This window comes from Miniopterus schreibersii (genome assembly GCF_964146895.1).
Source record: "Miniopterus schreibersii genome assembly, chromosome: 21".
NCBI lineage: Eukaryota > Metazoa > Chordata > Mammalia > Chiroptera > Miniopteridae > Miniopterus > Miniopterus schreibersii.
The window spans coordinates 920,244-940,336 of NC_138123.1; the positions used below are offsets into that span (position 1 = coordinate 920,244).

General features: G+C 62.5%; 1 protein-coding gene across 4 annotated transcripts; it reads right to left on the reverse strand.

Annotated features, from left to right (window-relative positions):
* Positions 1 to 3,067: 3,067 nt before the first annotated feature.
* On the reverse strand, positions 3,068 to 19,773 carry INAVA (innate immunity activator). Of its 4 annotated transcripts, none has more exons than XM_081124189.1 (10): positions 15,669 to 16,050; positions 13,155 to 13,303; positions 12,645 to 12,778; positions 12,190 to 12,306; positions 11,232 to 11,454; positions 8,593 to 8,646; positions 7,282 to 7,468; positions 6,955 to 7,128; positions 5,992 to 6,619; positions 3,068 to 4,701 (listed from the first exon to the last, which is right to left on the reverse strand). In XM_081124189.1, exons 2-10 carry the CDS (start codon positions 13,207 to 13,209, stop codon positions 4,609 to 4,611), a joined length of 1,665 nt encoding a protein of 554 aa, XP_080980315.1. In that variant the 5' UTR covers positions 13,210 to 13,303; positions 15,669 to 16,050; the 3' UTR covers positions 3,068 to 4,608. The 4 variants fall into 4 exon arrangements, with proteins under 4 accessions (XP_080980315.1, XP_080980316.1, XP_080980317.1 ...); XM_081124190.1 differs by lacking the exon at positions 15,669 to 16,050 and adding an exon at positions 13,980 to 14,059; XM_081124191.1 differs by lacking the exons at positions 13,155 to 13,303; positions 15,669 to 16,050 and adding an exon at positions 19,719 to 19,773.
* Positions 19,774 to 20,093: the final 320 nt, after the last annotated feature.

The following is a 20,093-nucleotide window of genomic DNA, read 5'->3' on the forward strand; positions in this document are numbered from 1 at the left end:
GACCCTGTGGAAGAGCCTTCTGTGCTCCTGTCTCAGAGGCACAGGGAATGATGGGGACATGAGCCCCAAACACCTTCCAATGGGCTCCCCACAGAGCCCTCCCCACACCGATGTCCTCACAGGCCCCCGGTAGTGAAACTGGGGGATCTCCCTACTACCCCAGGTGCTGGTAGGTAAGGTGGCAGTCATGAGGCTCTCCATTCACAGTTCAGAAATCAAGTCCCCAAATCTTGCCCTTCCGCCCAACCCAAATGTTCTCAGCATCCAGACCCCAGGGCTCGGCGGAGGGGCAGAGGGAGGAACCTCAGGGCCACGATGCAGAGCAGGGCTTGCTGGCGCACGCTGCTGGTCAGGAGCTCACTGGCCTCTTCAAGGATAAAGATCTAGAGGGGCCAGGAAGAAACAAGGACCCCAGGCAGAGAGAGATGCCAGCCTCGGGCCTGGGACATGCCCCCCTCAGCCCAGGCGCACCACCTCCCACAAGAGCCTGGGTCTTCCTCACCTCGATTTTCTTGGCCAGCACGGTTTTGGGTAAGTAATCGTCCATGGAGCCTTTGGCTTGGGCAAGGACGGCATGGCTCAGGGTGCCCACAGCCCGGAGGAACGTCAGCTTGTCTAACTTGGACTAGGACAGAACAGGCAACACCTGCCCCCAGCACCTCCTACAGGCCACACCTGAGACGCTCACGCCCAGCCCAGACCTCAGACCCACCGGCGCCGGTGCTCCCTTGACTTCCCCTGGACTGGCTCTCGCCAGGGTCCCGGCCCCTCCACAGCCCTCTGAGTCCAGTGGGGCTCGGGTTCTATGAGGAACGTCCTTTCCTACAAACCTGTCCAGAGGCCTGGCCACCTGAGATGCCCAGGTTGGGAGGCATCACCAGGCTGAATGAACCCAGGTGCTTTCGCAGCCAGGGCTGGTTTTCAAAACCCAAGGGAGCGGGAGGCGTCATTTTTTTTCCTACTGTCCCACTCAGCCCTCAAAACATTCCCGAGAGTGTCCTTACCATTTCGTCTTGGTCTAGAAACTCCAGGATGAGCTGGTAGGCTTCTCTCTCTGATTGGCGCAACCCTGCAACGGGATGTGGTCGGGAGGGGCTTGGCCGATTCCCTGAGGCGGCGGGAAGCAGAGCCACCCTCCCCAGCCCTCTGCCAAGGAGGCCCAGGAACCAGCAGGGTCTGGGGGGTGGGTTCCCTGCCCGGAGAACCAGCTTCCCCCAGGCCCACCGCCCACTGTGGACCTCAGGAGCCTCCGTGGAAAGGCAATTATGCCAGGACCAGTGTAAGAGGTTTTCCGCTCCAGGCTGGGCCAGGGAGTGCAGACACTGATTTGGGAGTTATGGGCCTGAGTCCCCTGGACGGTGGTCAGCTGGGCGGGGTTTCACTCAGAGCCCCCAGCTCCTGGCTTCTTATGCAACCAGGTCTCAAAAGGGGCAGGTGTGTAGAGACTAGAGCTGGGAATGGGACAGTTGGTGTGGACGGACCCGTGCCCATCGGGGACATCTCCAGGGAGGGCTGGGCGATTGCCATCCCCCCCAAGCGGCTGCCACAAGCTGAGACACGGCCGGGCCCACGGCTCACCCGTCAGGTTGGGCTTCCAAGAGACATGCCTAGTGAACTGTGTGATGGTCAGTTTGTTTGGTCTCTGTCTGTTGGAGTTTGGGTTCATCTGTGCGCGAGGGGCAGTGGGCTGCAGCTTCCAAGGACAATGGGAACCCGGCCAGGCGACTTGCTTCTTCCTGGGGACTCAGCTTGTCCAGTGTTGGGGTGAAGATGCAGAAGGTGGGCCCTGGTCCTGTAGGAGAAAGGGAATCGGCTGAGCAGTGCCCGGGTGGGGTCACGTCACCGGCTTCCCTGCCCCTCCCTGTGGGAATGTACGGGACACCCTGACTTCCCAGGGCTCTTCCATTCGGGGCGCTCCCTGTGTGGGGGACATCTCAGGCTCAGAAGTGACTCTCCAGTGTCCACCCCTCTGCCCCTGGGGGTCGCTGCTGAGGTCCTAAAGCCCTCTGTAAAGGCTTCTGCCCCCACCCTGCTCCCCAAATTCCTAATCCCAGTCTGCCCCATGAGAGGGGCCCCCTCAGGCCTGTCTTCCCAGACACGGCCCAGGGAAATGGCACTGGACCGGGAGTTCCTGCCTGACCCGCTCTCCCCGCCCTGCACTCGGGGTCCCCAGACTAGCTTCCCTTAGATGCACCTCGAATGGGGTCCCCCGGCTTCTCTTTTCCACCCTCCTCTGAGCTGGTCTCAGTCTGACCTATGCCTGGGAAGCTGCCCCTCAGGCAGGCCGCCCCCCAGGACTCCCGGACACTTTGGGCCCAGGTCATCGCAATTGTCTCAAGTACCTAACCCAGAGCCGCGTCACCCACAACCCAGTTGGACTGAGAGATGTGTGGGCCTGAGAGACCCCCGGTGCTGGGTCCCCTCCCAGCCCCCTCCACCCAGAATGGAGACCCCGGGCCTCAGCGAGCCAGGCCCCGAAGCCGCCGGGGCCCACGGTCCCCAGGGCCGAGAACCAGGGGTGAGACTGGAACTGCCCAGCCCGCAGCTGTCTGCCTGCCCCGCCCTGCATCTTCCTTGGCTGGGGAGGGGACAGGCAGAGCCCCCAAACCTGAAACGCTGGCACCTCAGATCCAGGCATGTGTTCCTCCTGGGATGGGCTCCAGGGGGCGCTGTGCCCGGGTGCTGCAGTGACCCCTGCAGGACGGAGAGATCCCCCTCCCCCAACGCCACTCCAAGGAAATTCCCACTTGTCGGGCGTTGGAGACGGGGCGTTCCCACCAGAGCCTCCCCTCTGGGCAGCAGGTGGTCCTGGACCGGCCAGGCCCACGACTGACTACCGCCTAGCCCCGCCTGGCAGGCCTCCTGAGGCTGCCACCAAGTCCCCGTCCTTGGGGCAGTGACTCCCGGAGCCCAGTTCCGAGCTTGGGAGACCTGTTTCCACCCTGTCCAGCCACCCGCTCCCCAGGGCCTGGCCAGACGGACCGGAGAGGCCAGGCCACCCTGGGGCAGCACCCTGGGGACCGGGCAGAGATTTTCGGCACAAAAGAACCCTTCGGCCACAGTCAGCTCAGCTGATCACAAAAACCAGACTTTATTGACGTATTTGGCACTAAAACCCACACAGGTGCAGCGCCACAGCCGAGGACATGGCCGGGCATCGTACGGACCAATAAGTTAACATAAAGGACGCTCGGGTGTGTGTGGAAGGGTGGGGCGCTCGGCCCTCTCCTGGCTCCACACCCCCGAGGACGCCGGGAGGGGGGTGGCCGGGCCTGGGGAGAGGGGCTCAGAGACAAACCAAACAAGAACAGCATCCAAAGTGGGACATTCGAACATGCAGGTGCTGCCCCTCCCCGATTCCTCCGCCGGGCGGCCTGGGCTCTGCCCGCCGCACCCCTGTGCGGCCTACAACACCGCTCTCCGCCCAGTGGGGAGAGCGGGGCCTCTTTCGGGCCAGGCATCCATTTCTTGGAGCCTTCAGCTGGATTTGTAGTCGCTGACCAAGTCCAGGGAACGCAGAGAAGGGTCTGCGTGCGCAAAATCAGAACCTGGCGTTCCCGGTTCCCTCCAGGCCTCGGCTCAGTGCCTGTCTCCTTGAAGCAGGATCCCCACCTGGGTACCGCGCCCAGCAGCAGAGGCCTCGGGATAGGCCAGGGACCACCTGATGGTATCAGCCCAGCAGCTCCAGGCCTGCTCAGCTCTCCGCAGCTGGACAATCCATCAACACCCTTCATGACGGTCACTCCCCCGTTCGTAAAAATAAAGGCTTGTCCGTTGCATGGAAGTCCATTCTCAGAGGGGAAGCAGGGCTGCGTGGGGAGTGGAAGGACTGTGGCCCAGCCTGGCCCGAGAGCATGCACAGAGGTGCTGCCTCTCTAACATACTTGTGTAATATTAATTTTTAGCGCGATAATGCCCAGAGGCGGTGGTCACAGGTTGAGCTGGCCCCCCACCGGGGCTCCTGATGCTGCAATGAAGCCTCACACTCAAGGGTCAGAGGTGAGGAGATGCTGGGAGCCCGCAGGCCCCGAGAGCAAACAGAGACTGGGGCGCTGCACGGGATTCAGGGGCCAGGAAGGCAGTCCTCCACTGGGACAGTTCTGTACCCCTCACTAGGTGTGTGCATCACAGAGCACATTGGAGAGGGGGAGGCTCCCCAGCCTGGCACCCCACAGTACCCAGAGAGCTGGGAAACGGGGGAGGAGGGTGTCCACAAGCCACAGGGGCCAGGAGGGCCAGGCTGTTCTCCACAGATGTCCTCAGAATCAGAGGGCGAGCATTTGGGGACCTGCCGTGGCCCCGTCTGCCTCTGGGTACCCCCACTTTTCTTGCATAGGGAGACACACTGTCGGGCAGACAAATGAGGCCTCGGGTCCAGGGGGCCAGTCTCCAAGGAATAAAGCATCACCACGTGACAGGGGTCTTGAGGACAAGTGACATAAAAATCCTCAGGACTTTTGAACAAAAACTGGTGTTAAAAAAAAAAAAAGTCTCAGCTCCAGGTCATCGACCCGCGATGGGGACACGGGAGCTACAGAAGGCACAGGAGGTAGGGGTCTCAGCCCCGCCAGGAACAGCACGTGGAGCACAGGGCACACCTGGCCGTAGCTACACCTGGCTGATGATCTCTCCGTTCTCAGGTACGAAGACTTGCACAGGGGCCCCCTCGGGCGATCTGCGGAGCACGCACACCGTGGGCACCTGCCAGGGTCAGAAACAAAGGTGAGGCGGGTGAGCAGATCGGGCAGAAGTGTCCACGCAGCACCCTCAGGTGTGCCACTCTTGTCCTTACAGATCCTACAGGCAGTGGCCCCAGTCAGTAGGATCAATAAGGACCCAGCCCCTGCCTGCCCAGGGAGCCATCTGTCCCCCAGGGATTGCCCTCGGCCCTCTTTCCGCTCCAACAATCTTTGGGGTGTGACCGGCACCCTGACCTCCTACCCGCCCTTTCCTGGGCTCACTTCTCACCACCCTCCCTGTCTGACAGGTTGGGATGGGATGAGCCTGGGCCAAGGACAGGCCCAAGCTCGCAGGAAGGGAAAGGGGGAGGGTGCGGCTGGGACTGGGGCCAGGTGCTGCCAGGCCCAGAAGCCGGCTGCAGCCAGAGAAGTGGTGGAGGCAGGAGGGACGTCCAGCTGGGCCTGCGGGCATCTAGGGTCTCAAAGCGGCCACCTGCTGGTCACTTCTGGAGTTCGCCCCCTGCAGAGCTTTCGGTAGGAGGGGCGGGGGAGACAGAGAACGCACCCATGGGTGCTAGCTCCACTTCCAGAATGAAAAAAAACCGGGCCATAGAATCCAGGTGGCCACCCCTACACCACAGGCCAGGGTGCTCACCCTACCAGCTGCCCACCTGGTCTAACATCAGCTGTCCGGTACTTTCTACGCATCCCTCTAATCGCCTCACACACATGAACTCACGGAAAGTCCTTGAGGGTCTGTGATACAAGTTCTCCCATTTTAGAGGGAGTGAGAGGCTCGGGGGAGTTGACCCACCTGCCCATCACATCACCCGTAAGTAGCAGGGCTGGGATTTGAACCCGGACACTCTACCTTAGGGTCCTTGCACTCAACCACTTGTCAGCTTGGCAGAGTGCAGGAGTGTCAGGGAGGCCACCCACCGACAGGCAGCCACAGGCTCTGGCTTCTGCAAACACTTTTCCCCACCCCCCTCTGTCCTGCCCCCTCACGTCAGGAAATTTGAGGGGTTAATGTGGGCAGGACCTGTGACGAGGTGTCAGCTCTAGGAGGGGACCATCTCCTCCAGCGTATGTGGGCCTGTGCTCTCGAGCTGGACACACGGGCAAGGTTAGGAGGTGCCCCTGGGGAGTCCGGGGTGCCTTCCTGAGCCAAGAGGGGGGCCCGTTCCTACCAGCTGGGGATCACCCGGCCACCAGGCTGCTGGTATATGTCACTCTACTCTCAGACCTGCAGGTCTGGCAGCCAGTCTCTAGCTGGGAGGCCCAGGGACCCTCACCCGTGTCTCACCCTCACCTGTGCTCGGGGCCCCAGGGTGTGCCCGGGGGGCAGACTGCGCACGCGGAAGGCCCCCTGGCGGTCCAGCGAGTGGGGGCGCGCGCTCCGCAGGCGGACACGCTCGTGCCAGGACTGCAGCTCCTGGGTCACGGCCGCCCTGCAGAGCGCGCGGGCCGCGGAGCTGTCCTTGAGGGAAGGCGCGCGCGCCAGGCGGCCTCGGGGGCGCAGGTGCTGCTGGAGCTGCTGGAGCTGCTGGAGACGAAGGGCCAGCTCCTCCTCCTCGCGGGCCGCCAGGTCCAGCTCGCCGCCCGGCGGCAGGCAGCCCTCAGTCACCAGCACGTACCGCCCGCCCGGGAAGGACCCAGGGGGCAGCAGGAGCGACGGGCGGGGGGCGGCTGGGCCCCAGGCCCCGCGGTGGCCGGGCGCCCTGGTCGGCGAGAGCGGCCGCAGAGCGCAGATGTCGGGGCTGCTGCTGCCTAGTGAGGTGGCGTGGGACACGCTGGAGCCGTCGGAGCCACTGTCCTCGGAGCAGGAGGGGGGGGCATGGGGCGGCCGCGGGGGTCCACTCGGGGGCCAGCAGGAGCTGGGCACAGTCACCGTGTAGTGTGTGGGGCGTCGGCGGGGACCTGCCCGGAAGGAGTCCATCCTGGGGGAAGGGGAACACAGGCATCCTGAGTCTGGGGGGTGGGGACAGAGGCCAGGCAGGGACTGATCACGAAATAGTCAAAGGCGATTGTGGGCCCACCGACACCCACATTCTGTGGCCACACGGCCATGGTGGGGGAGGAGACTTGTGCAGACGACAAAACTGGAGTCTTTGGGAGCAAAAGCCCTCGCAGAAGAGTCGCCTCTGGCTTCCCTGGCTTGGCCCAGCCTCTATTGAGAGGGGCCCCAAGAAGGTACTGGCCACATGCCACCCACAGGTGCCCGGCTGTATCTAGGGGCCCCCACCCTGCGTCTCTGGGATGGCCCCTCCTTTACCTCAGAGACTGCGACTGGCCCCTCCTGCCCTGCATGTCGGGGGTAGTGGGGGCGCTGGTCCGTCCCTGCCGCGGGCCAGGGACGCTGCAGGTGGGGACCACATGGTAGGAGGCAGGCTCCAGCAGCCAGGGGCTGGAGGTGCTGGGCCCGTCCTGCGGCGTAGTGGCCGGGCTGCTGCAAAAGGATTGAAGGTGGGTCAGGGCCATTCGGGGTTCACGTTGTGCCAAGAAATGGGGCCCCGAATCCCACCCGCACACAGCCGGGGACAAGGGCAATCCCCTAGCAGACCACTGCTCCCAGCCCCGCCTCCTCCTTCCCCGCCCTGACCTAGACTCGCTACTGGGGTCAGAAGTCTTCCCGGGCTTCTCGTAGGGCTGGTCCAGGCTGGTCTCCTTCCAGGGGCCGTTCTGGATGGGGGCCCGGTCCAGGACCCCTGTCTCGGGTGCTGCGGGCTGCAGCCCCTCCAGGCTCGGGGGCGAGGACCCTGGGCCAGGCTTGGGCACCTGGGCTTCCTCTGCGGGAGGAAAGAACCCTGTGAAGACAGCGACTGGGGAGCCAGCCCAACAGGACCGGCTGTCGCGAGACCCGCCCGCCCTCCCACTGCTGCTTGTCCGGCTGTGCCTGGCCATGGCCCTAGGCCCAGACATTCAAAAGTGACTTCTTGGGGTGCAGGGAGTCAATGGGGGAAAAAGGGGGGCATCTGTAATACTTTCAACAATAAAGATACATTAAAAAAATAAAGTGCCAATTTATAGCCTCATCTTGTTTCACACACACACACACTATACATGGATTAAAGAGTTATGAGACCATTAAAATATTTAAAAATTAAAAATAAGTGACTTCTACCCAGCCGGCGTGGCTCAGCAGTTGAGCATCGACCTATGAACCAGGAGGTCACGGTTCAATTCCAGGTCAGGGCACATGCCCGGGTTGTGGGCTCGATCGCCATTGGGGGTTTGCAGGTGGCAGCCGATCAATGACTCATCACTGATGTTTCTCTCTCCCTCTCCCTTCCTCTCTCTGAAATCAATAAAAACGTTTTTAAAAAAGGTTTTAAAAAAATTACTTTTTTCCTTTGAGGCTTAACCCCTCCCTCACAGCCCTATTCTCAACCTGCCTCCTTCAAGAAGCCTCCCTAGATTGACTCTCCTTGGCTCACATCGCTCCACGTCTAACCTTTGCTCCCAGTGCCGTGTGTGCAGGGAACCGTCTACCTGTTTTTCTTGCTCCCGCCGTGCCCACGTGCACTGTTTCCTTATTGGCTTTGGCACTCCCCTGGGCAGGGCTGCACACCTTCTTGGTCACCTTGAACCCCCAGCATCCTTGGGGTTTGTAACCAGGGTTCTCAATCTAGGACTTATGTTTCCTGTAACCCTCTTCTCACTAAGAGCAGCGACTGTGGCCAGAGGGCTCTTTGGCTCTGGCAGGTGCATATCAAAAGGAAGGTGCAGGACAGAGGTGGGGAGGCCTGGGGCTCCGCAGACACCCACCCTTCCCTTTCCTGTCAAAATGATTGAGCATCTGGATCTGAAAGGGGCCAGCACGTCCCCACGTTCCCTGAAGTCCTCACCAATAGACTCTGCCGGAGCCCCAAGGGGCTTGGCCCTAACAGTCGCCCTACACGGCCCCTCTCACCTTCCTCCAGGAGCAGCCCATCGGACAGGGAGCTGTCATCGGAGGCACTGAGATCTGGGAGAGCAAAGGGGGGAAAGAGAGGTGAGGAACCCAACACACGTACATCGGGAGCAGCCCAGGCCTGGCCCAGCCCCGCCCCCCCCAAGGGAGCCTTATCAGGAAATGCCAGCTGTGTGCTCAACATTGTACTGGGTGTGAATTTATCCCTTGGAAATAGAAAAAAAAAAAAGCCAGATTTTCATCCTGGTTCTACTGTTAGTTCTGCAACCATGAATAAGTTGTTTCAACGCTGCAGGCCTCAGTTTCCCCATCTGTCAGAAAAAGCCAGGGCTTTCTGCGGTTGGTTTCCTGGCAAGGGGGAAGGGCCGGAAAGGCCCACACTCTCCTCGGCAGGCCTTTGCTCTGGTTTCAACGGAGGAGACACCCTCTTACTGAATCCTGGTCCCCAGCCTCCGCTCTTTTACAAAAATCCAGAGAATAAAGGTTCCTATTTTTCGCAAATGTCAGGCTGAAGAAACTCTGGGACTGCACACTAACACGGCAGCCACAAGCCATGTGTTGCTATTTTAATTCAAGTGAAATCAAATAAGCTCAGTTCCTTGGTGACACGTGGCACCTCTCACGTGCCCGAGCCCCACGTGGCCTGTGGCCACCACGTTGGACGGTGCAGATAGAGACCACGTCCAGAGGCCGCGCTATTGGTACCAGGTGTGCGCTGCGGCCGCTCTCGCCTGGGTCACCGCGGTCAATTAGTTCCCCGCCTCCTGCAGAGCACTAATTACTCTCACCTGTCTCCCTGCTTAATCACGGCCCCAGGTGGGTGTTATAAAGCCGCCAAGGGCACGGGGTGGCTATTTTCTTTTTTGGTTTATCTGTTTCCTCATTCAAAACACCTTTCAAGCTCCTAATTCCTAGCCCCTCACTACCCCCTCCTCCCAGGAGAGCAGGCACCCTGGGTGCCCCTGACCCGGAGGGGAGGTGTGTGCTGCGGGCCCTTCTCGCCTGGGTCACCGAGGTCAATCAGTCTCTCCGCCCATTTCTCCTCTGTAGCCCGAGAAGGTTCTAGAACCTCTTGCCTCCCCCACAGCGTTAGCCAGAGCCCCGGGCATGTCCGGCCTGCTTCCCACTCCCAACCAGCAGCAGCATCGGTGTCCATGGTGGCAGCTGAGGGACACCCCCAAACCCTCCACCACCCCAGCAACCATGGACCTGTGGGAGGGAGGCTGCTGAGGACCCAGGAGGGGCCGAGCCAAACCGGGACAGGCCTTCTCCCTCCCCGGGGCTCCTGCCTGCTCAGAGCAGGGCACCCTTAGGGACTGTCATGCTGGACTCTGTAGTGCCTGTGGGGGGCCATCAAGTCCTGGGGTTCCTGGTAGGAGTGGAGGGAGCCCTGGAGTCAGCAGTGTCCTTGTGCCGGCCAGAGCCCTTCGAAACAGAGAGGTCTGACCACCTGAGCCTGGGCCACTGCCCATCTCCTGTGTCTACTGGGTCAGCCTCCTCCCACGGCCTCTGCTCCTGGCTGCTGGAGGTGACCTAGGAGGTGTCCGGTCACACCCTTCCTACCCTAAACCAGAGATGCCATGGAGGTGCGGGGACTCCTGAGACCTGCACTGTGATTGTCACACCCCCAGGCATGGGCCACGATACAGGGGACCAGGAAGAGCTTTCAGGTTCCACACAAGGTCCCAGCCTGGAGAGCCTCGCCAAAGAGCCAGTCCTCAAGCAGGGGGGCCAGGGTAGGAGCCTGAGGGGTAGGAGCAGCTGACAATCTCTCACCCCTACCAGGCCTAGAATCCAATTCTGCCCCAGGGCCACCGCCAACCCCTCCTCCAGTCCCCTCACCTAAGGGAGGTCTGGAACCCATGAGAGGCCAGGGGGAGGGGCCACCAAGGGCATGACGCCCTTGTCAGGGAGGTCTGTGAATTGAACCCGACAAGCTGGGTTTGGGTTGGGGGGTGGGGAGGGGCACTCACACCCGAGGTCCCAGACCCACGTATTAGAAGGTAACCCAGGTGGCTTCACCAATACAACTGATGGCTGCTCCTGGGCCCAGGCAACTCCCCAGGTGCCCCACAATCACCGGCCCCTAGGCCATGGGGCTCGGGGACACGCTGGACAAGGGGAAGGGATGCACTGTTGGCCAGATGGTTCTAGAAAAGGGGTTGGGGTCGGGGCACTGGCCGGGCTGATTTCAATCTGAACAGCCCCAGAAGCAGCCCCAAAACCATGCAGTGGGCGGCTCTGCAGAGCAATGCAGGCCCTGGGCGGCCTCTCTCAGGCCGGGGGCATCTGCCTCGGCTCACAGGACCTGACCAGATAAGGCGTCTCCCTGAGGGCCCAGAGGGCATGCAGGTGACCGGACACCTGCGGGTGAGGAACCCTCGGAATGAGCTCGAGGCCAGCCCAGGGGCCGCCTTCTGTCCAAGTTTTCAGGGTGGGGGGCAGTGGGTTTAGAAACGTATACAGAGGGAGGGGAATGCTCTCTAAGGAGCTGATGACAGAGTCCCCCTGAGGCTTGTGGGTGGCAGAGGGTCACCTTGGGGTGCACGCAGGCCCAGCTCAGCGAAGACCAGCGCAGTGGTGACCGCCCCGCATCCCGCCGGAGCTCAAAGAGACCAAGGACCGGGACACAGACGTACCTCGGCCCAGGGGCAGGGCGGCGGTGGGCAGGGAGCTCCGGTGGCGCCGCTGCTCGCCCAGGCAGCGCTCCAGCGCCCGCAGCTTCTCCTCCTCCCGCAGCATGGCGTGCTTCCGCTGCCGCCGGGCCTGGCGGCTCAGCTTCTCCTCGCGGCTCAGGCGCCTCGAGGCCTCTGCGATCTGCAGCTGCAGGGCCAGCTCCTGCTCCAGGCTGCTCAGGGGGTCCTGCAGGGGTGGGTGGGTGGGGTGAGCTTGGAGGCAGGAGGCCGGTGGGGGGGGGGGGGGCCTGGGGACACAGAGAACAGCCCCAACCGGTGCTCTGGGTGCTGGCCCTGGGCCACTGTGCGGGGCAGAGAGCCGGGAGGTGTCCAGGAGCTAGTCTGTTGTCCCCGGGCCCGGGACCCACCCACCAACCTGCCGAGCCAGGCAGGTGGAAACCAAAGTGGGACACTTTCCCTCCTGACCCCGAAGGGTTGGGCAGGTGAGCCCAGGGGAAAATGTCACTGCTCACACCTAAGGGAAGGGCTCCTAGGAGGACTGGGCCACTTCACTGCTCACACCTAAGGGAAGGGCTCCTAGGAGGACTGGGCCACTCCCCCAACCTTTTTAGGGGGAGGAGGACCGTCCCTAGGGCCGGAGCAACCTGTCTGAACAGGCCGCTGCCTCTCTGGGCTGGTGGTTAAGCTCTTAACTGATCTGCCCACCGGGGACCGAGCCCAAGTTCTCCCGGGAGCTCCCAGCTGCCTTGCCTCCTGGGGTGACACACCTTCCCCATGGCCACCAGGGCCACACCTCATGGGCGCCCCTCGTCCACGGGGAGCCCAGCGCCCTTATGGGAGTGACGGGTGGAGGCTGCCGAGCGCAGGGGAGGGACACTGCCCCCTTCCTCCTCCAGGTGTGCGGTCCAGGCTCAGGGACCCACCTCTGGGGACCGAGGGGCGGCCACCCCAACTTCCTCACCTCTCCGTGCAAGGCCTGCTCGTCCAGCTTATACGCTGCTCCGACCCTGCGGCGCACCTTGGGGGCCTTCTCCCCTGGTTTGAGGGGGTACTCGGCTGGCAGGACGCCCGTCAGCTCCTGCAGGGAAAGCGAGGTCAATCCAGGCCCCTCTCCACTTGCCCAGCCTGGGGCCGACCAAGAGGAGCCTGTCCCTGGCCGGCACTGCCCACCCACCACCCCAGCCCGTCTCCACAGTGGTCTCACTGGCATCCTCTGCCCTCCCCCTTCGAGCTTCCTCTCTTGCCTCCTCCAGAGCTGGCGGCACACCTCGGTCTGCCCAGTCCCTCTGCAGCCCTAGGCCCCCGTCTGACCGTCAAAACTCCCCCTTCCCTCAGCCCCAATATCCCAAAATGTGTCTCCAGGGGTCCTCGGATGAACCCCAAGTGCGGGTGTGCCGAGGGGCCCGTGGTTCTCACCGCCTCCCGCAGGCAGAGCCTCCGCAGTTCCTCCAGGCAGGCCTCCAGGCGCTCCTCCAGGGCCCGCTGCTGCTTGCGCACAGCGTAGGTCAGCTCCTTCATCTCCTTCAGCGGGGACACCGGGCTGTCGGGTCCTGGGGGCGGAGGGTGGGCACGCGCTCAGGGAAGCCTCCGGCAGATCAGATCGTCTTGACCACTCGCAGGGAAGCGTGTCCATGCACACGTACACACATGCACACACACATGCACGCCTCTTCTCTCTCGGCCTCTCTCATCCTAGGCCCACAAGCAGGACCTTTTCACCAGCCGGGGGCGATTTTTCAACCGAGTGACCGTTAGCACAGAAGTTGCAGACACCAGCTCCAGATAGGATCAGACTCCAGACCAAGCTCCTCCAGCAAGAAAATTGTCCTGCTCTCCCAGCACCCGCCCCCGCCCCCACCCCCAGTCCCTGAGCATCTCTGCCTGGCCAGCCCGGGGCTGGGGACTCAGACTCCCTGAGCCACTCACCAGACTGCAGGATGACACCGCTGTCTGTGTCACTGGCCTCATCCTTACTCTCCATGGTGGATTCCTGGGAGGGGGCGCACAGCGGGGAGGCGGGGCACCCTTCCCAGCCTGGGCCGGGGCGCGTAGGCGGCCTGGAGTTTCCCCAGCTTCTAAGAGGCAGTAACAGAACAAGCTCCGTGTAAACCCCTTTGGTCCCAAACAGAGCTTAAGAGTCAGACTTGAGGGCGGGGTCCTGGCGGCGAGGAGAGTGCTTCTGGGACAGGTGGGGGTTTCTCAGCGCAGGGGTGCAGAGCGGAGGCTCTGTGGGTCCCACCGGCACACCCAGCCCCCTGCTGCCTCCTTCCCCTAGAGTCCTCTCGGCCCGAAGGGGTGGACAGCTGCGGCGGCCATGGGAACCCCTGACCCTGGGGAGCGGGTCAGTAAGGGAAAGAACAAAAAGAAAAGAACAGGCCAGGACGGAGCGGGGACAAGGTCTGCCTGGGGTACGGCTGTCCCGACAGGGCTAATTGTTCTCTGCCAGAGAACCCTCGAGGCACGAGGCCCATCCTGCCGCCCCAGTGGGCGAGGACACTCCAAGAAGTGGCTCGGCCAAGGCCCGGGCCCCCACGCCCAGGCTGCCCTGCTCTCCAACCAGGTTATACACATCAAGGCAGGTGCCAGAGCTGTGCCAAGGCCCCGAACCAACACCCGGGCCACCAACCATGCCCAGGAGCCCTCGAGAGGGAGTCGGCCTGGATCCCCTGTCCCCCACAGCTGGGGGAGCCCCAGGAGTGTGTCAGGGTTGTGTGGAGTGGCGGGGGTGGGGTGTGTGACTGCAGAAGCCACCTGGGGACAGGAAGACGGCCTCGCCTCTACCGCCTGGGGACTCGGGAGCAGGGGTGGCTCAGGTAGCTCAGGTACTGTCCCAGCTGAATGTTGGCCCAGCTGGCACCCGTCAGCGAAGCAACACCCGCCCCCTCTCCTCCCCAAACCCACACCCCTGGTCAGGGCCCAGCTGGCCTCTGCGGCTGGAGTGAAGCAGGGGTGGGGCGGGCGGTCTGGAAGGAGCCCAGCCACCTCCTCACTGAGTCAGCCCCTTGAGCAACAACAAGTCCAGTCCTTCCGAGTTTCTGTCTGGAGCTTATCCTGCCTCCCCAGGGCAGGGACACAGGACACAGGGGACATGAGGGCTGCCCCTCCATCAGCCCCCGGGGAGAAAGCGAGCACCAAGCAAGGCAGAGAGAGGAGCCAGAGGACCAGAGGTGCTGCGAGCTTTTCCAGACCTCCCCCCGCCCCCCACATACACACATATACACACACAGACTTATCACAGTGCACGTGGGAGAGGGGCTACGACCAAAACAGCGACACCCACACTGGGGACCGCAGCTCTCCGGGGCAGCTAGAGGCAAGATTCCAAAAGGAACAAGCTTACCAGGGCCTTTGCAAACCTGCCCAGAGACTGACTGTGGGCATGGTCTGACACTGGAGGGTAGTCGCCTCTGCCCCGAGCATCCCCCCCAACCCCTTGTCCTCCTAGAGAGGAGACGGCAGGACAGAGGAGAGATGAGTAGGCAGGCAGCCCTCCTGCCCGCCCAGCCGCCTCTGACCCTCCCCAAGGCCAGAGCCAGGTGGTCTCCGCAAGCTCGGGGCAGGGAGGGGGAAGGTGCAGGGAGCTATTAATTAGTCACACTTACTCATTAATTATTAACCAGGAAGGAGCTTCCTTGGAAAGCTGTGTGGCCTGGGGCAGAGTGGGCAGTTCCAAGGACATGGGGGGCTAAGCAGGAGGCCCGGGCAACCTTGCCCCCAGCTCTTGCCCCCCAGGTTACTGGGTCAAGAAGGATGCCTCCGGGTGTCCCAGTCTGATGCTGAGCCCACTGGGGGCTCCAAGTTGGGGGGCCCAGATTCGAGTCTGTATTACCCTGGGAGAGTCACCTCACCTCTCGGGGCCTCCTTCCCTCACAGGCTCAATGCAGATAAGAGGGGGGGCTACGGCCCTCCCAGCCCCGTCTGAACCCAGGCCCTTGGACCGGGCCCGGAGACACCTCCGCCCAGGAGGACAGGGGTCTGGAGCCTGCCGCGCTTTGGGCACTGCTTTTAGATACAGGCAGTTTGGGGAACGCCCCACCCCTCTCCAACACGGGAATCCCCTTCCCTCCGGACCCTCAGTCCCAGTCCTGGGCCCTAAGAAGCAGTTCACCTGCAACGTCCCCAGAGAAAGGCCGAGAGCAGAGGGGCGTGGAGGGAGGGAGAGACCCAGAGCAACCCCTTAGGTCTCTGGGGTCCTTCCTTCTCGGACGTGCCCGGAAGCCAGGTCCTGGGCCTCCGTCCAGCTTTTCCCTCCTCCTGTGGAAAATGAGGCCTCAGGACACAGGGACAGGATCCTAACTGGGGCTGAGCAGTGCCCCCATCAACCCTGGGCCATGGACCACAGGAGGAGGGAATGACCGCAGGAGGAGGGGATGGTGCTGTTGGCCACTGCCCGGCCGCTCCCAGGCCCCAAGGACCCGCTCCACCCCGCCCCACCCTCACCTGCTTCAGCGTGTGAGTCCAGAAACAGCCCCAGGTCCCAGGTCAGGGGGCCCAGAGACCTTGCAGGTCACCTGGGGTCTCCCCGGCCACAGGGCGGCCTCCTGCTCCCGTCTTGGACCTGGCTCCCTGGCTCCTGCCGTCCTCACGCTGGTCCCGCCACAGCCTGGCCTCTGGTCCCTCCCAGGCTTCCTTCCCTGTCCCTCCTCCCAGGCTGCCGGGCCAGGGGAACCAGGTTACTTGTCGTGACTTGAGTCAGAGGGAGGAGCAGGTGAGCTAGTCCCTCCCTGAACGAACCTGCCCTGGCTGCTCCAGGGCCTCTGCACTTCCGGGGGGCTGCAGGGGAGAGGGGAGCGGGGGCTCCCCGGGGAGGAACCCCACAGGGAGGCAACAGGGGTCCCGGCTTCATGGCCTGGGGGGGCCCAACCACCCTCCTGCCTTGACCCTGGCTCCTACCTCAGATGGTCACTGCCCTCCAGTACCTCAGTTTCCCTTTCCAGAAATCGAGGTGCACAAGGCCCCCAGAAGCAGGGTGAAGGGCCAATGTCCACAGGGAGCACCAGCAAGAAACTCACACGCGAACAAGGCCAGGTCACCACTCTCCCTACCCCTGAGTTCTGTCTCTCCCAAATCGAGATAAAAAACCTCAGGAAGGCTCTGGGGTCCCAAGAAGGTCAGGCTATTCCCGCCCTTTTTTTTTTTTTTTAAATCCTTACCCAAGGATGTGTTTTTATGGATTTTAGAGAGGAAGGAAAAGAGAAACATTGATCGGTTGCCTCCCATACAAACCCCGACCAGATATCAAGCCCATAACGCGGGCACATGCCCTGACGGGGAATCAGACCGGCAACCCTTGGGAGCGAGGGATGACCCTCCAACTGAGCCACACGGGCCAGGGCTGTTCCTGCTTTTTATCCCAGATGTCTCCCCCCATGAGCAAGGCCATCACCTCCCTGTTTCTTCTTTACATCTGTCCCTCGGGAGGGTCCACAGAGCACCAACCTGAACCCCAGTCCTGTCCCCTACTCCACAGGAGGGCCACTGTGACCCGGGGCCCTAAACCCACTCCCAAAACACGAGAGACCAGAGACCAACATGGAACTTGTTTCCTACAAAAAGTAAGCCTTTCCCTGGCCAGTCTGGCTCAGTGGTTAGACCCTCGGCCTGCAGAATGAAGGGTCCCAGTTCGATTCCGGCCAAGGGCATGTACCTCGGCTGCAAGCTCGATCCCTGGCTCTGGTTGGGAGGCACGTACAGGAGGCAACCAATCGATGTGTGTGCCTCTCACATGGATGTTTCTCTCTCTCTCCCTTCCACCCTCTCTGAAAAGCAATGGAAAAAATAACCTCGGGTGATTAAAAAAAAAAAAGGAAGCCTCCAGGGCTCCCACCGCAGGAAGCAAGGGCTAAAGGCTGGAAAACAGAGAAAGGCTGCTCAGTCAGGCTTCACCCACCACCTGAAACCGAGGGTCCTTAGGACTTTGATTAAATTCAGTTTTAAATCCTTCGTCTAAAAATCCTGTGTCCCTCCACGCCTCAGAGACCAAGCCTTTCCCGGGAGAGTCAGCAACACCCCCTCCCGCCCCCGCCCCTTCCCCCAGGCAGCAGAAAACAGTACCCGGACCTAACTAGTGGTCCCAGGGTCGGGACCTCTGCAGGCGAAGAGATAACATCGTGACCTGAGTTAGGTTGCACCCAGAGCCTAGTCACTTTCCCAGGAAACCAGGCAGAACATCAGAACGGTGCTGGAGACCCAGAGTGATGAGTCATCACCCTGACCTCGCCTTCGGGCAAACAGCTCCGATTTGGCTATTTAATCAGTAACCCGCAAGCCATCGAGGGCGGATCCGGGCCTTCTCGGGAGCGAGCGCCGGCTCTCCCTTCTCCCGGGTGCCGCCATTCAGCAGTACAGCAGCCAGCACTTCACTGCGATTCTCGGTGTCTAGTGTTTGGCTCTGCTGGCGCCGGGTGGACCGACCCTTTCGCTCCTGTAACCCACACCTCCCTGTCCCCCACTCTCTGAGTCTCCACCACGGCCTGGCCTCCCCTCCCTGGGATCCCAGCACCTCAACATCGCTCTGGATTGCTTCCCTCCCCCACCGCATCCCTCCACCCTGTCCCCCAGAGCAGAGAGGAAGGCGAAGTCGGCTCCATCAGGCACCTCCAGTGGAGCAGAGCTGTGTCCCCGACAGGGCTCCCCTGGCCCCCTCCCCTTCGACCTCCCCCACCAGCCCAACACACACACACACACACACACACACACACACACACACACACACACACACACAGCTCACCCTCACATTCCTGCACACCCTCTCCAAACAACGCAAGCCCAAGTCCTCCAGGCTGACCATCTCCCCCCCACCCCCAGGCTGAGCCCGAGGGGCCAGCCCTGGGTCCGGCGCCCGAAGCCCTTCCCCCCCAGGAAACACAACAGCCCTCCCACCCCCCTATGGGTTGGCCATAGTCTCCCAAAGTCAAACAGAGAGCAGTTGACTTTGCGCATAATTGATGTCTCCCCACCCCCACCTTGCCCATCCCCCAGCTCCAGGTGGGGAGAGAATGGAAGTTTCTAGAATCAGCAGTCTCTCCAATTCTATTGAAATCCAGTGCTGAATGCTGAAAGGCACACGGTAAAACACGTGCTTCTACATTAACGTGAGACAGGATCATCCACGGGTAATTTCACAGCCGTGATGAGTGTAGACATATTTCAAGGCGGCTACAGCCGCAGCTCGAATTCTATCAATGGCAAAGTCACAGGTACGCCGTGGACTCTCCCCGCAGAGCTGGGGGCTACATTTCTGCTAATCTACCCTCACGAACCCTGTGAATTCCCCCCAGAGGTTTTGGTGCCCTTTAAGAGCCCGGCCTTCGGGTAACCCCTCGCCTCTGAGTCCAAAGGCCCCTGCGCCCCACGAGTCCACAGCCAGCGTTCCCCAGCTCAGGCGCAGCAGAATCTGGGCTTTGGAGCCCGACTGGCAAACCGACTCTCCAAGACCCCCAGGCCCACCGGATCTCGGTCTGCCTGCCATTCCACTCAAAATACCAGGAAGATGTGGGCATCCCCGGGGAGGCTGGCTGGGATCCTGGGGCTCAGCATCCCACTCCCAGCCAGTCTCAGAGATCAGGGGACCCACGGATGCCTGGCCCCCAACCCAGAACACGGTCCCCGGGCCCAGCCGTTGGTGAGGGCTCGCGGCTTCCTGGAATCCCATTAGAAAACTTAGACACCGATCTCTGAAAGGAGAAACACCGCATCTCTCTAGCGTTGTCCCATCTTAAGGAGAAACCCCGAAATCAGAAAAGCCTCCCACACCCGGGGGCCCTCCCCTCTCCAAAATTAAGTTCCCTTCCCAAGTTTCTTCTGATCCACAAGACTGAAGTCCTTTAAAGCCAGGCCTGTCCCACCCTCCACACGCACACACACCCGCCCTGCCCCCAGCCAGGACCGTCGGGGGCGCCCGGGATTCCACCGAATGAATTAACAATCAGCGGTCAGCGCGCGGCGCCCGCAGCGGAAAAAGCGAGAGGGAAAGGGCCCGGGGCCGGAGGCCGAGGGGGTGGGGACTGGCTCCTGGACCGAGGGAAGACAGATCTTCCCTCCCCTCCCTTCCCACCGGGAAAGGTGCTCGCCTCCAGCCGGCGAGGGTGGCGCGGCTGGGCCCGGGGAGCCCCGCGCCAGCCCGAAACGCGCCCTGAAACCGGACCCCCCGGCTTTCCTTAAAAGCCCCTTTGTCCGGTCCACCCTCTCCCCTCCCCCACCGCGCCCTCCGCATCCCGGCGGCCGGGACTTGGCTCCTTTTGTCTGGCTGCTCCCGGGCTTCCCGGAGCCTGGCCGGGGATCCGGAGCGCGGGGAAGGTCCGAGGAGAAAGGTGGAGGCGCTGGAACAGGCATTTCGGGTAGGAACTCGGGATACCCACCCCACCCCACCCCCGGGCGAATTTCCCCAGCCCCCCCCGGAGGGCCCCCTCGGCTAAAGCTGAGGTTGGGGGCGGGGGTCCGGGGGCCGATCCCCGGTGCGCCCGGCCGCGGCCCCCGCTTCCCCCTTACCTGTCCCCCGGAGCTGCGGCGCCGCGCGCCCGCGCCCGCGCGCCCGGGTCAGGACCCGCAGCCGCAGGACCCGCGTGTCCAGGCCGCCGTCCCTCCCCCCCCAGCCTCCTCCCGGCCCGCCCTCCCCGGAGGTATTCCCTTTAACTTCGGCATTTGCAGCATCCCAAATGCTAAAGATCCCAAGACATCTGTCCCCCGGGGCGTACCAAGGCGCGGAGGAGGGGGGGAGGCGCAGGAGGGGGGCTTGGGATCCCCACCCCGGAGCCGGGCGGGGCCGCGCGCGGCGCGGGAGGGTGCCAGCTGCGGTGCGCGGCCCGCGGAGGCCCGGGTTCCAGGGACTACGCTGTCTTCCTCCGCCCGATTTCGGGCTCCCGC

Coding starts and splice junctions, on each gene's coding strand:
- INAVA (XM_081124189.1), bottom strand. CDS start 13,209: ATGGAGAGTAAGGATGAGGCCAGTGACACAGACAGCGGTGTCATCCTG. Junction 11,455..12,189: donor AGCAGGCCTTGCACGGAGAG/GTGAGGAAGTTG, acceptor CCACCCCTGCAG/GACCCCCTGAGCAGCCTGGA. Junction 7,129..7,281: donor GACCCCAGTAGCGAGTCTAG/GTCAGGGCGGGG, acceptor ATCCTTTTGCAG/CAGCCCGGCCACTACGCCGC.